The sequence below is a fragment of the Alligator sinensis genome, unplaced genomic scaffold (genome assembly GCF_000455745.1).
Source record: "Alligator sinensis unplaced genomic scaffold, ASM45574v1 scaffold151_1, whole genome shotgun sequence".
NCBI lineage: Eukaryota > Metazoa > Chordata > Crocodylia > Alligatoridae > Alligator > Alligator sinensis.
The window spans coordinates 791296-811092 of NW_005842534.1; the positions used below are offsets into that span (position 1 = coordinate 791296).

The following is a 19797-nucleotide window of genomic DNA, read 5'->3' on the forward strand; positions in this document are numbered from 1 at the left end:
TTGCAAAGCACCAACAATGTCAATTCATTATATAAAACAAATACTCGTACCTCATACCCAGGAAGTATTAATAGTTACGAAGGAAGAGTAAATATCTATTCTATTGCTTCAGTACAGTATCTTATTTGTACTAAAATAATGGACCAGGTGTAAAAAACTTATTTCAATGAGCAACTAATGCCACTTTTGTAAGTCAAATTGTCAGCTAAAAATGCACTTTTACTTAAAAATAATACTGACATTTCTTCTGTCAATGTTGCTTAACTTCTTTCACGGAAGAAGAGATTTTCATGCTGTCTTAAGGTAAGACCTATAATGTAACTGTCAAGGTAAATCGGGATTTTTTTTTCTTCCAAAACCTCACAGCTTAGAAGGGTTTCTAATGATTCATTATCACTGATGTGCTATAAAGAATCTTTCTGTTGTGATCAGCAAAGAAAATATCAAACAGTTTAAGTCTCCAGACAAAATTTCACCCTTTTGAAATTGAATTTGAATTGCATTTTTTATTATACACTTCACAACTTGAAACTCATTTATACAATAGTAGTGCAAAGATTTTTTTTTTTTAATGGAAAAATAACAATACTTACTAACAGTAGTTGGAATAAAACACCTTCTCCCAATGCTTTTTGAAAGTTTGCATTTAATTTAGGTTACTTTTTGGTAAGTGTATTTTATAAGCTTTTTTAATTTTAGAAATATTGTTGTTATAACTTTTCCCCCTCCCTCACATTTTATTTTCAGTGGCTCTCTCTGCAACTACTCTTGTCTTGGCATGGTAAGCCATTGAAAGACTATGAACTCTGGGCATTATGCCATGAATGCTTGCTTGCGCTGCAGACTTGCACTGATTACCCAGGTAGTGTCTTTTACTGTTTCTTTATACTATATATGTATATTAACTGCATAATGTTTTACTTAGATTGCTGATGAATCTATATATGATGGTGTTTTATGCTCTGTGTGAATAAATACATGAATTATGTTTCTTCTGTAATTCAGATGAATCCTGAAATTATAAATGACTGTGGGTAACTTTAATTTTTTATGCTGTGAATGTAAGCTTTAATAATGTAGACAGTATTGGAAGAAAGTGTGTGGGGTTTTTTGGCCCCTCCAGACTTTGGTGTATGAGTAAATTAATCCTTAATATCCAACAATGAAATAAATCAAGTTAGAAACTTTAGGAGTGAGAATCTGTTTTATGCTGTTAAGAAGCCTTCATGCCAGAGGAAAGAGAGGCTCTAAGCCTCTGCTTGTTGTCTTGCCATCCTGGATTTTTTTGGTATTGGGGAACCCTTTAATGTACAGCTGCTAGAGATGTGGGTTTTTCAGAAAATTTTGAATTGGAAAATTTTCCAATGCCCTACATAGAGCGTGATTTGATTCAGTGTGTTTATTTGACTTACATTTAGTAAACAAAACTAAAAAAAGTGCCCCCATGTTAATTTTAAAACCCCAAAGCCACAAGTATTTGAACTGAAATATTTGATTAGGAAAAAAATTAAATACAGCACACTTAATGTGGTTTAAATGTTATATTCAAACAAATTCAAAGCTTTATGTGGAAAGAAATTATTTTTATTGGAATACTTTTAAAAATGTAAAGGGGATACACAATAGCATGTACTTCCCTTGCATTGTTTGTTTAAATTTAAGGGGAAAAAACGAATGCACTGAAAACTGTTGACACACTAATTTTAGCACACCCAAAGAAGTGTGCATGATATGCCGTGGTTGTCCACTCATCTATTTCAACAGTGTTTAACTATCTTTCACTGAGGACATTGTGACACCTTCAGTTTCACTTTCATTATATGTAGAATCACTTGCACAACTTATTAGTTCCATTTCAGAATCAGATTGAAGCAAATCTGATTCAGAACTACTTGAACCACATTCTCTTTTGCTAAAGGATGGTTTTACCAATGAGATGATGGGCAAGGGCAACTTATCATCACACTTCATCTTCTTAACTAATTGTGCTTCTGACTGATTCTCCAGCAGCAAGAGATTTTGAAATAGAAACAAGCTTAGCGGTGCATTCATTTATTAGTCTGTTCCTCTTTTTTGTCTTGATTGAGCTGCAAGCCTTCCAATTCCATTCGCAAGAAGCTGCTGTTGGTGGAATCCTTAGGATCCTTAGAGCAATCCTAGACAACAGTCGGGTGTCACAGTATCCCTTCCACCATGTAAGAGGAGATATATTCTCTGCTGCCCGCCAAATGATGTCTTTGATCCAACGTTTTTTCTCTTGTGTGATACTCAGCAGCATCTGTCATCACTATTTCGTCAATGTTGGGGACATTCTTAGCTACTTCCATAATTGTATCAGGAGCAGTAGATAATTCATCTTCTGATAAATGTTGTCCTCTGTGTTGAGGATCTAAAAGGTTTGCTGCCAGGTGAACTAGATGAGAGCAAAACTCAGATCTCTTAGTGAATATTTGTTTTACTTCTTTTTTGGATAGAGGTGAAGAAGTCAAAAGCTCAGTTAAATTTTCATTTAGTTGTATGAAAATCTCTGGAATATTTGAAAGGCTTGGTGTATTGCCTTCAAGTTTCTGAATTGCCATTGAAACTGGTAGTAGCAAATTGAATGCTCCTTGAACTTCAGCCCAGAACACACCATTGTCGAGAATCTGCTTCCGAATGTTCACGGGGAATAATCTGGCATACTGTGTCATCTTTGAAGCACATTGCAAACAGTTCTTTGTGCACAGCAAACTATGTAAACACTAGGCGTGTGTGAAATGGACCCTATTTAATTTGGATTTGGATTCGGCCCAAATCAGGTGCAGTGATTCAATTCGTTGATTCTAGTCACTGTCCCTGATTCGATTCGGTTGAATCTGAATCTGAAGATTCAATGCTGATTCGGAGAATCAGCAATTCGGACATAGACACAGCTTTAAATGTGGTTTTTTTCTATATATGTCGAGGTACCAGGGGTGGCTCATGAATGCTGCAATACTGGGGCAGGTGGAGAGTCCCACAGGAGCACGGGGGGTGGCCCTGCATGCTCAGCGGCAAACCCAGAAGTGGACCAGAAGTACTTTGGATGCGGGGTGACCCTGGGTGCCCCCCCAGACCCAGGAGGCACCAGTCACCGAGCTAGGGGGGCATTGGGGAGGGGCCTCCAGCACACTCTCCAGTGGACTCGGAAGTGGACTGGAAGTGTTTCTGGTCCACTTCCAGGTCTGCTGCCTAGTGCAGTGGGGGATGCTCTGTGCATTGCAGCATTCACAAGCCACCTGCTACCTAGAGATACGTAGAAAAAACATTTAAAGCTGTGTCTATGTCTGAATTGCCGAATCATTCCGAATCACTCTCAATCAATTCAAAGGGTTCTGATTTGATTCTGAGAGATTAAAGTGTCCTCTAATTCAATTCAGAGATTTGGCCACCGAATTGGGCCTAATCTCCGCCAAATTGAATCGGGGACTGAAGCTTCACACAACCCTAGTAGACTCCTTTGTAGCCAAGCCCCATGTAGTTTCTTCTGGCAATAAAAGTGCACTTTCCTTCTCCTGCTTCTCTTTCTTTAATTTCTTCAAAGTCTGATTAGAAACATGATGATTGTTGAATACCTTCACAATTGCTTTGCAGTTTGCCAATATTGTCGTCGTATACACACTTACTATGTCCTTTGCCAGAAGATTCAACCCATGAGCAAGACGGCCAAATACTATTAAATGAGGATACTTTGCCTTTAATATTTGCCATACAGCTTTCATGTTACTCATATTATCAGTTACAAGGGCTTGTGCCCTGGAGGGACCTGCACTTTCAGTCTCTTCACTCAGTAATTTGGCTATGTATTCACCTGTATGACGAGAAGATTTGGTAGCAGTTGCTTTCAGGAATATTGGTTCAGGTGTTGCAAAAATAATGTTCAATAAAGGATTTCCTTGTGTATCATTCCATCCATCTGACATCAGTCAGGGATTCTTCTTGACCAATCCTTTGAATAACCATTGTTTGAACTCTGTCATACTCTCTGTCTAAGAGAGAATGTGATAAGTGATAATGTGATGGTAACTTATTTGATGGGTGAATTAGTTTGTAACATTCCTTCCAATAATTGATTTTTTCAGTTATGGAAAGAGGTGTACCACTTACAAATATAACTTGAGCTAATGTCTCGCTTGCTTTTTCTTGATCTTCTTTTGACATTTTGTCCACAAAGCTTGACGAAAAGCTTGACTGTCTTGAACAGCTACTCATTAGGAGTGTGCAAGGCTTCAGTTGCGGATTCAATTCAGAGAAGATTCGGCCCAATTTGGAGACTGAATCACTGAATCTGAATTGAATCAGGAGACAAAAAAAAACCGTTGGAAAGATTCAGAAAAAGATTTGAAGATTCCGTGATTCAGAAGGCAGTCTTGCCAGAAAACAGAAACTAATAAGAGGGAGGGGGAGCAGGGGAGGAAAAAATGATACCTGTAGCTGGCCAGTGACTATGATCTTTTCCTGAGTCCCTTTCCAATCACAGTGCTCTGGGGGAGGGATGTAGAAACAACACATTATCCTCTGTCTGCAGCCTTTCTGTCCCTTTTGTGAGCTGTTTCTGCCTGAGCACTGGGAAAGCCCTCTGTTACAGGCTACCATCCCTTCTGTTTTCATCCTGCTGTGCCTTAACACGCACACAGTCACAGATGTCATGAGTTTTGCTTTCAGCAGTTTGAGGTGTAGTGTCCCAGAAACCCCTGTACCTACCTCCTTCAAACTTGGCAGTCTTCATGCCCTCAGAAGGGGCTACTGTCTCTGCTGTTTTCATTCAAATCTGCCCAAAAATGACAAAATTATAGGTAGTTCAGCTATTCCCTATTTATAGTCTATGGCCAAATCACTGAATCTCTCCGAATCAGTGCCGAATCTTCCAAAGCTGATTCAGCAGAATTGCTCCCGGACAGTGATCTGAATCTCCACATCTAATCACTGTCCTCTGAGTTGGCCGAATCCAAATTGAATACGTCCCTATTTGCACAAGCCTACTACTCATGGTGGATCACATATTTGGTGACAGTGATCTCGAAAGTGAGGATCCTGCTGCTTCTTCCCCTAGACCTGGCAACTCAACATTTTCATTCTCCATTTTTTGCAAATCTGATACTTCACTTGAGCTACCAAGTTCCTGCAACAAAAGGAGGAAGAGATTTTTATTTTAGCCTATTCTAGTCTGGCCTCATCCATCAGAAGGAGAAGCAGCAGAAGGGAGCTTGCTTCCCCTCTCTCCGCCAGAAAGAACACTCTGCTGCTCAGTTGCCCTGGGACACAGAGCAAAAAAGGAAGTATAGTTTGGCCTCTGCAATCGGCCAGAGGACTAAGCTCGCTCTTCTGGGTTGAAATAGTTAACTATTTATCTATTATGTCATTTTAAAAATATATATTGTTAAGCCTAAGCCACTTTGGGTTCTTAGTGCAAGCAGAAAAGCAGGATACAACAATTTTAAATTAAAAAAATAGTCCAGAGTTACATTAATAACTTCTAAAATTATAATGTTTTAAAACTATATAGATGCTAGTGGTGCTAGATGCACCACACCGCTGTGTGGTGTTTAATATATTAATTTTTTTACTTACATAAGATTCCTGAAGTAGACTTTTCTCAGATGATGTTTTTCTACTAGTTTGTTGTTAGCTTCTTGTATATGGATTGTACTCTTTCAGGACAGTTTTCACATGTTATTAAATGTTTCTTCATTCTTGTTGCATTATTAGCATACTACTGCCCGCAATATCTACATCTACCAACTTTCTTCCTTTCTTCAGTGGCTTGAAATTCACTATAATAATGCCCCACACTAGTTTTTTTTTCTGATTAGGCATTATGATGACTACTTCAAACCAAAAGCACTAAAAAACTAACAGATCTTATGCAAAGACTTTCAACTTTCCCAGCTCAAGAAAAGAAATGAAACACTGCTCTGTGTGTTTACTGAACTGAAAGTGAAACAAAAATTAATCACAGTTTTAGTTTTGGTTTTGTTTTCATTTGCAGGCTGAGATGAAATAAGAATTTTAGCTTTGATTTTGATGTGACCTGCAATTAGGTGAATTCAGAACTTGATTTTTGGTTTGAATTATTATTTGAGTGTATTTACCCTCCTGTTTATAAATCAATAAAATATATATATGGACTCTCTCACACTTCCTAGGGATAATTACCTGAAAAACATTAATTACAACTTTGAAACGGACAAGCTTGCCTAACATTGCATTGAAATTTATTCATTGTTACTAATTAAGTTTCTGAGACAATGAATTTTTAGAAATAGAAAATTTCCCACAGAAAAATAAAGCACTGGAAAATTTTCCATAAAATTTTGCATAGAAAATTTTCTGCCCCACATCTCTGACAGCTGCCTCTCTGAAATCTCAACCTTGCTGTGGCACTGCCCATGGTATATTCATAATGCCAGATTCCAGAAGAATATTATCAGAGGGCAGCTTTACCTATTCTTTTATAGGTTAAAGAACTTCACCCACCCAGAAACAGGCATTTTAGCATCCTTTTATTCTGTGCTCTCAGTCTAAGATGGAATAGAGAAGCTGGAATGGAGAGAGGATTTCATGAGTGCTCTAAATTTAAGGATAATATCAAATGATCATTATGCTAATATAAACTGCAAAAGCTTTTTCTTAGACAAAACAGAGACTTCTTTCCATGCACTCTCCTTTGCTTTTTTTTTATTTAAAAATTTTGTTTACATGGTTGGAAATGAGTGCTTCAGGGTAGGGGACAGATAGTAGGAGGGGCAGCAGCTATGGCCCAGACTCGGACTCTGGACTAGGCCAAAGCCAGAACCACAGCAGCCGCCTACGTTGTACTTAAATCCATGTTGAATGGGGAAAGTGGAGAAACTAGTTTTAGATTTGGATAAATATGGAAGGGTTATGTGCCCTTGGAGCCCTGTTGCTCTTGCTCACAGCATTTAATATTTATGTGCCCTTCAAGCCCTGTTGCTCTTGCTCACAGCATTTAATAACTGTACTGCTATAGAGAGATTATTTCGGTACTATAGTACATACTCCTTACATTTGGAAAGACTTCAAAACACTTTGGATACAGCGAACTGTATCCTAATATAATATGCTTAGCCAGTCTGTACTCATGGTGTTTCCAGAATAGTTGAGTCTTTAAGATAGTAAAGTAGATTTGTGGTTTGGGATCTGTACTTTGCTATCTTATAAAAATGAAATCAAAGGTTTAGATATTAAGGTTGTGACACACAAACCAATGAAGTGAGGTAACTTCTATAACATCTTTTAGTCTTTGTTCATCTTTCAGGGTGCAATCTTAAACTAAATCCTGTTCTTCACATTTAAAACCCTTCTGTTTCTTTGCCAATTCATAGAGGGGGTTTTGGTGTCAAAGAGTATGTCTCTGCCCTAGAATGCCTTAAAGATTCTCAGAAGTAGTAGAAGAAATTTTTTTAACTATTTTTAATAATCTTTGAATACTTCTTCCAGCATACCCTTTTAAATTATCATTTAATTTATTTTCATTTTTCTTTCAACTGAATGTTATGTATTTTAAGACCTTTTTGTTTCAATGTGGGCATGCAACTGGTTAGGTGATGTGTGATGATTAATTATAGGAAAATGGAGATCCTAGAGATGGAGATGGTCAAAGCCATTAAGTGTTCATATCCGGACACTTTAAAAAGAACAATTTTGTTAATTAAATTCCCTTTTAGGAAAGACTTCCCCTTTTCCCTTTTATAAAATAGGAAGTAGTCCAAGTGCAGTATCACAAACCATATTGAAAAATACATCATCAAAAAAAAATTACAACCTGAGAGTTTCAGATAGAATTCTGCTTATCCTGTTTGGCACATGCAGAGTGTGATGTTAGAAAAATACACAATTAATAGTACTTGTACTGTCCATTACATACTGTTATGTAGGGAAGTAATAAATTTATTTTTAATGTGTATATAGACCCATTAATAGCAGCTTCATTGTTTAACAGGCTTAGTCCAGAACTGTTGTGAAAGAAAGCTGTTTGAAAAAAATATGCAGTGCAGAGTTACTGACTGTAATTGAAGCTCATACTTGTAAGAGTACTTGATATATAAGTAGCCCTAAAATCTAGATCTTACAAGCTGTTCTATGGGAAGACCCCCACTGACAGCCTCTGGGATTTGTTTTGGGGTGCCTGGTATCTAAGTAGATTAACTTATAGTTTGGGACCTGAGTTCCCACATAAACATATCTAGACCACTATGAAAAACTAGTGTGTGCAACCTGTTCCCTGACCCCCCCCCCTTCAAAACCTGCATATTTTTAAAGTTAAAACTAAAAACCCATAAGAGGCACTAAATAAGACTTTAACAACATGGCGTTACACTTTTGTATTATAATTCACAATGAATCAGTAAGATTGCACAAGCAAATTGGAAAAAAAGTGTAAATTTGTAAATAATACTTCCATCTGAATTATTCCATCTGAAAGTCTCATACCTACTAATCTATGAGGTTACTGTAACTAAAATAAATTACCAAAAAAAGTTGGGATTTTTTTTCCCCCTGTAATTTCAATTTTGTACATTTGGTTGCACATTCAGTATAATTGCCTTCACTCATTTATTGGTCCACTGCAGTCTATTGCACAAGCCCAGTGATACCACTTGCACTGTCCTATAGCAGTGTTTATATGGCTCTTCCTTTAGTCAAGCAAAAGGGTTTTTTTCCAGTAACAGCAGCAATAAAGCTCAAGCAGAGGCATAGCAAGCTCCTGCAGTGCCCTGGACAGTGCTGACTGCTGCAAAGTGGGAGGGGATTCTTACTAGCCCCAGCTCTCTCCACCCTCTGGTGGCAGCAGCTGCTGCTGCTGCAGTAGCAAGGGCATAGGCTGCTACAGCTGAGGAGCAAGCTTGCTGCACCAGGAGCACCAGACTGCTACCCCTCCCACCCCCCAGAAGTCTTTACTTTTTTTTATCAGATTAGGACTAAGGGTCTCATCCTACAAATGTCCGTAGGAAAAACTTTTCTTCATTAAGCCTATTTATGTGCATAAAGCTATATGATCATGAGTATTTGCAGGACTTGGCTCTAAATCTTAAAATTCCCTAAGGAATTCTGGATCAAGCTTGCTGCCAGACATGCCTACAGTTTCCTTTCCAGTAGGAATGCACTGATAAAGATTGTCTTGCCTGATACTAGTAGCCAAATATTCACCAGGCATATCAGCCAATACCGGTCTGATAACAGATTTACAGGAATGCAGCCAGGCAGCATGGAGAGCAGCACCCTGCAGGTAAGTCTGTGGAGGTGAAAGAGTTTGGGGGAGAGAAGGGGCATGCGGGAGGAAGATTAAGGCCCCCACAGTGAGGGAAGGAGGGGTTGGGGCAGGGGCTGGCACTGGGGACACTGCCCAGCCAGGGCAGTGAATGGGACCCCAGGGATGAGGTGGGGAGTGGAATGGAGCTGTGGGCAGCTCATACAGGAGATCAGCATCCCATTACTTAAAAATGGCAGTGGTGGCACTTGAACTAAAGCTTGTCAAATAAACTTTAGTTCAAGCGCTGCCACCATCATTTGTAAGCACAGGGACGAGACGGGAGCTGAGCAGGGCAAGGGCAGATGTGTGCTGCCAGTTACAGGCTCAGGGCTCTCCACCCTGCTGCCTTTTCCCTGGGAGCCCCACGTTGGCCACACATCTCTTGCCCAGCTGGCAGTGAGAGGCACCCCTTGCTGCTGTCACTGCTGCTGCGTGGGCAGGGGATGCATAGCCAGCATGGGGCTCCTGGGACAAAGGAAGCAGAATTGAGAGCCCTGAGCCCACAGCGAGCAGCCCCCATCTGCCCTCACCTCATGCACAAATCTGGGGAGCACATGGCCCCCCCATACGTCCCCTGGGGGTGCATGCAGTGGCAGGGAGCTGCTCCCCCCCATGCTCCCTGGACAAGCTGCCCATGGCTCCGTCCTACTCCCCATCCCATTTCTGGGTTCTGTTCATCGTCCTGGCTGGGCAGCACCCCCAGCCGCTGCCCCTGTCCCATTCTCTCCCTCACTGTGGGGGCCTCAATCTGCACCCACCCATGCCCCTTCCCTTCCCCTCCACAGACTTACCTGCAGGGCACTGCTCTCCACGCTGCCTGAATGCATTCCTGGCCATGTGCATGCTGCAACTGTATGCATGCATGTAGCACGCAGGGCCCCAGCCAGAAAGCACATTCTATTTATTGGTACTTTGTTAGCTACACTGGCCAAAAAAAAACAATAGCATTAATGTTAATTTTCCTTTTATTGGTGCCAATCTGATATGGCACTAATATATTGGTGCACCTCTATTTTCCAGCATTTTGTTCAGTCCCCTTGCACTATCAATTTTATTTTGCAGCAATTGAAACCCTTGACATTACATCTTGAAGTAGTTTTTAACTACTTTCCTTTATTACCTTGTTTGTGTCACACACTTAGTTTTATTTGATTGTTCGCACAAAAACTTGATCCGTCCTATCATGTATGAGTGCCACTATTTAATTTGTTTGAACAGTATTTAATAATTATTTGCCACACCAGTAAATACAACTATTATTCAAAGGGCATGCTTTGTTATAGTTATGGTCCTCTTGTCTGTTTCACAGCGTGTTTATGTTTGGACTCGGTACTTATTGACTGCCATGGAAACATTCTTTTTGCACCTCTAAAAGATGAAGGTAAATTGATTAAGAGCATATTTTTATTTCCTTTCTCTTTTTGCAGCTGAAAGGACAGCATATATGATATTTCTTGGTTTTGCTTTTTCTTCTCTTCTTAGGATCTTATGACACATTTTATTTGGCTCCTGAAATTGATGAAGAGGATATTGTTACTGAGAAGGTAATGTCACAGGATATGAGGTATCTTGCATGTGTGTAGCTATATATCTTCTAAAAAGACAGTTGTGTAACCTCTTCTTTTTAGTGAGGCTAAATATTCCAACATTCAAGGACTAAAGTATCAAATGTTTGGGGCATGGTGGTGGCATGTATATGTAACACCCCTCCATGGGGCACTAACTGCTGCCGGTGGCAATTTGTAGAACCCGAGGGCACCAGCTAGACCCATCCTTTTGGGTTCCTTTGGGTTAACAAGGAATCTCAGGATCCTGGTATGGGGATACCTCCGGTAGCAGCACTCTGACAAAACAGGTAGCTATTTACAATATTTATTATTTACATTCTATATAGATATGTATGAATTTATATTCAGATGTTTACATACACATGTATATTTATATTTGTATACATACACCCCTATCTATTCTAAGGTTGAATTCGTAACTCAGTTAATTTAGGGAATAGTGCTAATGAACATCAATGCTTATAAATATGTAACTTTGTAACAACATGTATACATGTATTGGTAGGTAATCACACCCCCGGTAGAGCGACAGTAGGTTTATTCCCCATACAGTAAGGCAATCGTATGTACGTCCCAAACCCAAAAGAAACAAAATGGGGACATCCCATCTTTGCGTAAAATGCTACAGTCCCGGTAGGTCTGTCGTAGACACCCAGAATAACAATCTTTCAGTTGACTACTGTTGTCTTGAAGTCACCTTAGTTCAGGCAAGCGTAATCAGTCAGCTGTGGATGCAATGGGAGCTCCCTCAATGGCCCTGGGGCTCTACTCCTGATACCGGCTGGTGCCCTTGCTTGGCCTCCTGTAACAGAAACAACCTTCTCCCCATAACACCCCTTTAGGCCCCTCAGACAGGGCTGGTAGGTCTACTTTCCTGGTTGATCACTCCCAAGGTCCTCCTTGAGGTTGAAGTTTAGTGCTTCTCTCACGGGGCTCCCCCTCCTGTTGCCCTCAGCTGCACTCTTGCTAGCTGAGGCTGGTCTCCCCTCTGGGCCCCCCTTTAAGTAGACCCAGGACTCGCCTCTGGGCTCTGCTCGCTTCCCTCACTCATGCAACTGGTGGCTCAGCACCTGCAGCCTCCCACACTCGCTGCTCCAGCACCCCAATGAGATCCCTGCTGCAACCCCCCAGCGGATTTTTTTTCTTTCTTTTTGTTCTCAGTTCCCCAGCTGTCCCCAGTGGCCAACCTTCTGCACCAGATCTCCATGGCCAGCCAATCCTGGCCACGAAATTCTGGGGCTCTGAAAGGGGCCCTGTTTCCTGGGCCTGAAGGCAGAATTCCCTCAGTCCTTTCATTCTGGTGTCCTCAGAGGGACAAAAATCTCCCAGGCTCAGCCAGGTTTTGGCACACCACTGGACACCCGCTATGGGTGGGTATCCCATCTGTTACAGTTTGTTGCATATAAAATTGTAGAATACTCTTCCCCTTTTCTTCCTTCTTCTAATCCCCAGACATTGGAGTATCTATTAACTTTATATATTCTTAATAGATTCCCATCAATTAATTTCTTAGGTCACTTTACAGTGGAAATGGCACTGAAGACATGTTTCAAAATGGGGTAGTTAATGATAAAACAGGTTACCTTTTGTTTTTTTAACTATTTCTGCAACAAATATATTTAGTTTAGAAGCAAGATTTTTTTTAATTCTTTAATTCTTTAATTTTTTTAAATTTTTAAATTTTTTTTTAATAAACTCCTATTTATTCTGAAACTCAAAGCTGCTGTTCTGTTTGTGCATCATGAATAACAGGTGTAGCACATCATTTTCAGCTCTGATTGATACCTTTGCAAATCCATTGCCCTTTACTAGTCAGGTGTGCAAGTTGGCATAGACCGAAATGCATACTCTTTTGTGTCTGTCCCGTGCAGAGGAGCACAAACTTATGATTTTTTTTTCTTTACCAGTAGTTAACATATGGCCAATTCTTAATGGATCTGTGTGCACAAAATACTACACTTGAGTAGTTTTCAGAATTTCACTCAGTTCATAGGAAATTGATATCCTGCAATGAGAAAAGAAAAAACTGTTTTTGAATTTTACTTCAAGGCAAGTTTTGACTTGTCAACCTGGCTGTAAGAAAGAAAAAAATCCAAAAGACCATTTTCCCAGTCTTCCTTCTTTTATTTTTTTCCTTTCAAATATTTAAAATAAAAAATCTTTCTTTTCCAGGTGTGCATGTTTGTGTACAAAAAGTTGAGGAAGGACAGGGGAAAATGAAAAAATCTAGGGTAGCTATCCACCTCCACATGGTGGTGGTGGAATTACCATTTCCACCACCTTTTGTATGAAAGGTTTCTTTCCTTTTCTTTTTCTGGTTGCCCATGTTGATTGCATAATGCTACCTTTCTTAATAGATGTGCCCTTATCACTTTGTGTGTCTATTTAATACAACATACTCATCACTTTTATCTCTGGGTGCCTGTTTGCCTATAGAATTTCCTGATAGAATGGCTCCTTAATGGGATCTTTTGCAGATAGTGTGGTATTTTTAGAAATTATTCCTATTTCCCTCCTTGTCACTCCCATTTCAATAGCCATTTAAAATCGTAAAAGAACACATACAAAAAAAATCATGATTTTTTTTTTTTTTTTTGGCCATTGAGCTCAGGGTTAAACTGCTTTGTTTTTTAATCGGCTACAGAACACATTTGTAACGTTCATAATTTTTTAGACCATTGCCAGAATTTCCAAGAGTTTTTGTTTTAGAAAAAGGACTCTTCCCCTTATTTTCTTTGTCCTTAGATCTGAATCAGAGGACATAGCTCTTTCTCAGTGCTTACACTGAAGTTCTTCTGAAAGCTGATAAGTTCTAGTACAGAACAAATTGGAAGCAATTCTTCCATATCACTTAGTTGCCAGAAAATTACTCACACCAAAGGCAAATTGTCCTGGTCAGTTAAAGCATACATAGGTTGTACCTCCTGTACCTGCTAAATCAGGTATAATACATTGGTGATTACAGTGTGGAAATTGAGGTGATGCCAATCACATTAAGTGGGTTGAATAGTCATTTTAAAAGAAACAAAAAAGTGGGTAGCCCTGTTAATGGTTAGCATCTGACGAGGTTGGCCTACAAAAGCTCTTGCATTTCTGAACCAGTTAGCGTCTAGGCCTTTGACATGCATTATTTTTGTGTTGCTCCCATGGTAACAACTGATTGAAACTGAAGACAGCTGAAGCTGCTGGTGCTCCCAGGTTGCCTGCAAGCCCTTTAAAGTTCCCCACTTGCAGATATCCCAAGACCAGAGATGGCAGCAGTATTGGGGATGGAGGGGGCTGAGAACTGTGGAATAATGGAAAGCAGAGAGTTGTGAGATAGTGGGAAGGAGGCGGGGCATCTTTCAGGTCTGCTTGTATTTTAAATTTATGTCAAAAAGGTGAAGGAGTTGCTGTTTGAAACAGCAGCTTTTGTCCTGGATTGTCTGCCATTTTTGTAGCAGGTGAGCTTTTTTTTTTTTTTGGCACAGCAAACTGCATGTGTGTGCAACCAGTTATATTTTGTTACATCAACTGTTTTAGTGCAATTGGACATCCTGCTCTACCTCCTGCCTTTTATGTCCATATAAACATTTAAGATAAAATTGAAATCTGCAGTGAAACTCCCATTGATTTAAATGGCCACATCTATATTGCTTCCATGGTGAGCCTGTGTCATGCTGCGTTGTGGGAGGCCAGGTTTGGGGCCCCTCTGGGTCTAGGTGCCAACCAGGGTAGGACAAGTTAGCAGAATCCAGGTACAGGATGGGTCAGGAAACCAAAATCAGTCTGAGAGCTGGGTCTAAAATTAAGCCAAGTCAGGAAGCTGGGAGATCAGGCAGAGAGCAGAGTCGGAGAGCAGACTAGGTCAAAAAGTCAGAAGATCAAGTAAAGAGCAGAGCTGGAGAACAAGCTGGAGGGAACAGTGAAAATATCTGGGATCAGGTTGAGCCCTGTTGTCCAGACATTTTCTGCTCTGAGACAGCAGTTTATATGGGGGAACTGGATGATAAGCTGACTTTAGCTACCACTCCAGTGCCAGTGAGTGAGTGGGGGGCTAGGCCTTGCTGGAGGTTTCAGGACAGCCTTGACCAACATGAATGCTGTGGGGTGGCAGACTGGGATGAGCAGCCTGGGACTCCTGGCAGGACCTTGCTCTTTCACTCCTGATCCACAGATGCCCAAGCCTGCAATTAGGCAGAGTTAGATGGCTTAGGGCAGTGCGGGGGGCTACGTTTTTGACAGGTGTTGCCTGTCCCCTACCTGATCTACCATGTGCCACATGCAGAGGCTGGTCATGAGGTTGGCCATTCCTGATTTAGGGCTTCTGATTGTATGCCCAAGCCATTCTCAGGCTCCAGGGTCTGCACTCCAGACCCCTCTAATAGGTTTGTTTGTCTAATTACCAGCCTTGCGTATGGGTAGAGGGGGAAGCAAGGTGGGGGGGAGATGGCTTGTTTCTTGGCACCACTCCCAGGTTCATGAGGGAGGCACTATAAATGTGGCCAATGGGAGCAGGATTTCCCCATTTCAAGTTTTTGGTAAACCTTTAATCAATGGTACAAATAATTCCTTCACAAAAATACGGAATTAAACCCTTCCACATTGCCATTTATTAGCTCCTTCTCTTCATTCAGTATATGCTCTACACTTAACTTGGTCTTCTTACTTCTAACATATTTATAGAATGCTTACTACTAGCTGCATCTCACTGTGTGCCTTGACTTTTCTGATTTTTTTTTTTTGGTTTTTTTTTTTTTTTTTGTCCCTATAAATCCATACCATACCTATACTCATCCTTAGTAACAAGGCCAGGTTTCCACTTTTTGTAAGATTCCTTTTTAAGATTTAAGCCATTGAAGATCTTATAGTTGAGCCAAGCAGGACTCTTGCTACAAACTTAATACTCATCTTTCTCATCAGGTTAGCTTGCTTTTTTTGCCTTTAATACTGTTCCTTTAGAGTACAGTTAGCTCTTCTAGACTCTTCCCTCCCCTTCTTCCCCCCTTTACTTTTAGATCTGCTTCCCATGGGATTCTGCCTACCAATTTTCTGAGTCACTTTGAAATCTGTTTTCTGAATTCCAGGATTTTTATCTTGGTATTCTTTCATTGGCATCATGATCTTTATCATTTTCATTGTCACCGTTTCCCAAGTTGCCCTCCACCCTCAGATTATCAACTAATTCCTCTCTATTAATAAGCATCAAATTGAGAAAGAACCTACCTGCTAGTTGGTTTCTTCACCATCTGAACCAAATAGTTGCCTCTAGCATCCACACATCCTGATCTTGTACGGTATTCTGTAGTAGACGCCCATCATGACATCATATTTTTCATAGGATCATAGAAAAATAGGGCTAAAAGAGATCTGTGGAGGTCATCTAGTCTAACCCCCATCATCCTTGTCATTTCTTTTTTTCACCTTAAATGTTTACATGTTTTTTCTGGACCTCAAAGCAAACATCTAAACTTCTGGGACTGCCCAGAGACCAGTGCAGGAGTCAGATCCCCCTGCTGAAGAAGAGGGATAAGAAATACAAGGCAACAGATTCAGTGCTCAGGCAGCTGGCAGCTTGCCAGCCCCACTCTTAGTAACAGATGCACATTGCTGGGACCTATGGTTTTGTAGCTTTCACCCCCTTATGAGGATACTTTCTGTGCTTGATGAAATGGCACTGTAATGGTGGTGGTTCTCAGTACTTCTGCTAAATCAGGTATAATAAATTCTGCTACTTGAGCATTTCATTTCTTTCCCAAGTCTCCTGATATGTATTAAGATGATGGATAAGAAAACTAACTGGTGTTGACCTAAGGTTATAAAACTGGTCAGTTTCTAGCCACAATGGCAAGGTAAACGTATTCATCACTGAATGAGGAGAGGTTCCCTCTCTGTCTAAAATATTAAGTTTGGAACCAAATAGAAACAACTCTCTTTCTATGATGTCTCACAAAGGCAATATGTTAAGTGGTTTAACTATAGCTATAATAATTTCTAAAAACAAATTTCGGTTATTTATATTTAATTTTTAAAAAAACAACCCTACCTTCTTTATATGGGCAGGGGGCTGCTATCAACGGGGAATGCAATACTTACGTACTATCTACTTGCTGTTTGTAATAATTGACTGCTAAATGAGGTTTAAGAAAGGATCCAGAAGCCTGCAATTAATTTTGAATGATTTCCATGGGAAAGAAGTGCTGCAAAATAATACTTTTCAAAATTTCCTGGTATACATTAAGATAGTAGATAAGGAAACTAACTTATGTTAATCCAGTGTTAGAAAACTGGCTACTATTCTTATGCAAACATGCAGCAATATGCTGAGAGCTACATCGCACATTTGAAGGCAGGTTGCAGTCAGGTTTTCTTTGAAAGTCCCGTTCATTCCATGCCTCTTTACAGCTTTGCTGTCTCTTACACGATGGATATTAGAGCTGTGTGAAATTTATCTGGGTGTTTCATTTTGATGCTTTTTCAACTCATTTTGAGCTCGAAACAGTGAAATCGAAATGAAAGGCTTTGAAACAGCCTCAAAATGAAATGAGGGCAGTTGAAACATTTCAAAAGTTTCAAAACATTTCAAGTTTCAAAGCTGGGCTTACTTGCAGCTAAAGAGAAACTAAGAAGAGGGAGGGGGAAGAGGGAGGAAGGACTGCTCTGATATTGACAGGTAGCTGGCCAGTGACAGTGATCCTCCCCTGAGGTCCCTTCCAATCCCAGTGCTGTGGGGGAGGGACAGGAAAACAACATAAAAAGTATTGTTTGAACTGAGCTTTCTTTGTGTCTTCACACTTACAAGTGACACAAGTTTTGCTCTGAACAGTTTGAGGTGCAATTTCCCAGAAACCCCTGCACCCAGGGCCATCCCTGGGAGGGGCAAATCAGGGCGAGTGCCCCAGGCCCCACACTTTGGAGGGCCCTGTGGACCTGGGTGGAGTGGTGGCTCCTCATCCAGTCGCTCGCTACCCCTTCCCCCCCTCCCCCTGTTGCCGACACTGCTGCTGGTGATGGCAGCAGCAGCTTCTTTGGGTCCAGGATTGGAGCGGGGGCATGGGCTGATTTGCCCCAGGCCCCGTACCTTGCTCTGGTCACCTCTGCCTACACCTATCTCCTTGAAACTTGGCAGGCTTCATGGCCTCAACAGAGGCTACCATGCCTGCTGTTTTCACTCTGCTGCACCTTAACACACGTGTGTGACATGAGTTGTGCTTGTCAGCACCTTAAGGTGCAGTTTCCCAGAAACCCATGCACCTACCTCCTTGAAACGTGACAGACTTTGTGGCCTCAGCAGGAGATACCATCCCTGCTGTTTTCATTCAAATCAGGTAAGAAATGACAAAGGTATAGGCATTTTCATGATTCCCCACTATAGCCTATGGGCGAAACATCAATACGCATCAAAACAGTGAAACAGTTTCAACAAAACAAAATGGAACAGTGCTTCGAAACAAAACAAAACACTGTCCCTTCGAAATGGTGAAATGGAAGTCAAAATGAAACGGTGCTGTTTCACACAGCCCTAATGGATATGCTTTTTCAACAGGTCTGTATTTATGGCACTGCTGCAGTTTTATGGATGGCAGCCAAGTGCAGTTTTCCACCTGATCACAAACTAGTGTTGCCAAGGAAACTAAAGAATCTTCTTCTGGATATGGCAAAAAAAAACCCTGAAGAAAGACCTTCCTTAGCTGATGCAATTAAGGTGACTTGATTAAGCAATTTTATATTAGCTTTTCAATCATGTATAGAGATGTAGTTAGTAAAAAATTAGAATAGGAAAATATTAATTTATTTTTATAATAGCCTGATAGCTCATTATATGATGATCAATCTTTTTTTTTCTTTTCACGCTTTAATGGTGCCCTTGAGGATGAACAGTGTTTGTTTTAATCTATGTTGAAGTTTTAAACCAGAAAGTTGGAACAAGTTAAAAGATTCTATAAATTAGATTTATTTTTAAGTAAAAGAATATATATATAGTACTGCTTCTTAGCAACTTATTTAACTTTCTTACCAATTCAAAATGATGTTTCATATTTTTAGACATCCAGTAGTTATCTATGTGAAAGAGGGATAAACAGCAAAAAGGTTCTGGCTTTGTTGAGTAAATCTGTCTTTAAGGTAGGAGTATTCTTCCAATGTATTATAAGTTTTCTGATAATCTTTCTACCATATGTTCTAGTAAGATTTTTTGTGCTTGGCTAATGTAATTCTTTTATTCTCTCAATTTTGTTAAATCTTGCAAGTGGTTGTGTAGTACTACTCCTGTAGGAACTTCATTAACAAAAATACTTGGGCAGTACTAAGAAGAAATGTTTAATATTTCTTCCTAGAATGAAAAATAGATGTGAAAGTGTTGTTCTGTTTTTAGAATACTTTGCAGATTTTCTGTGCCTACTCTTAGCTATGTATTATAGTAACTACATTAAAGTTCACTATATGTGTATAATTGACTTCCGAAGTCCTCAGGTCTTCAAAGCAACGTTGGCACATTTGGCTTAGAGAACCACTTATCAGGAAGTTGGGTGTTCCATTTTAAGAGTAAGATAATGGAGATTTCTAATGTAGAAATCTAACATATGGTTTAGCAGTCATCAATTTGTCATACTTCTATTAAAATAGCATTTTTTTTTTAAATGAACAGTAACAATTTGGAGCCAGTGGGTGCATCTACACATGCGCATTTACTGTGCAGTAACTGAAATTACTGCGCAGTATGTGTGCACATCTACACTTGCACACCTGTACTGTGCAGTAAATATGGTGACTTACGCAGACTTGAGCATAAATTTGATACCTGCATCATGCAGGTATCAAATTTATGCCGAATAAGTTACTGCACAGTGATGGACAGCACATATCAACCTTACTGCACAGTAACACTGTGTGTGTGGACTGACTTAGGACTAACTATAGTTTAAAATCTGCATGTATAGACACCGGCCTATTCCTGCT

General features: G+C 40.2%; 1 protein-coding gene across 1 annotated transcript in view; it reads left to right on the forward strand.

Annotated features, from left to right (window-relative positions):
• KNDC1 (kinase non-catalytic C-lobe domain containing 1) overlaps positions 1-19797 on the forward strand; it is a 164597-nt gene that overhangs the window by 95948 nt on the left and 48852 nt on the right. Inside the window, exons 8-12 of the mRNA XM_025213522.1 lie at positions 748-862; positions 10602-10673; positions 10775-10836; positions 18386-18544; positions 18886-18963. Coding sequence (XP_025069307.1) covers positions 748-862; positions 10602-10673; positions 10775-10836; positions 18386-18544; positions 18886-18963 — 486 coding nt within the window. The remainder of the gene's footprint in view (positions 1-747; positions 863-10601; positions 10674-10774; positions 10837-18385; positions 18545-18885; positions 18964-19797) is intronic.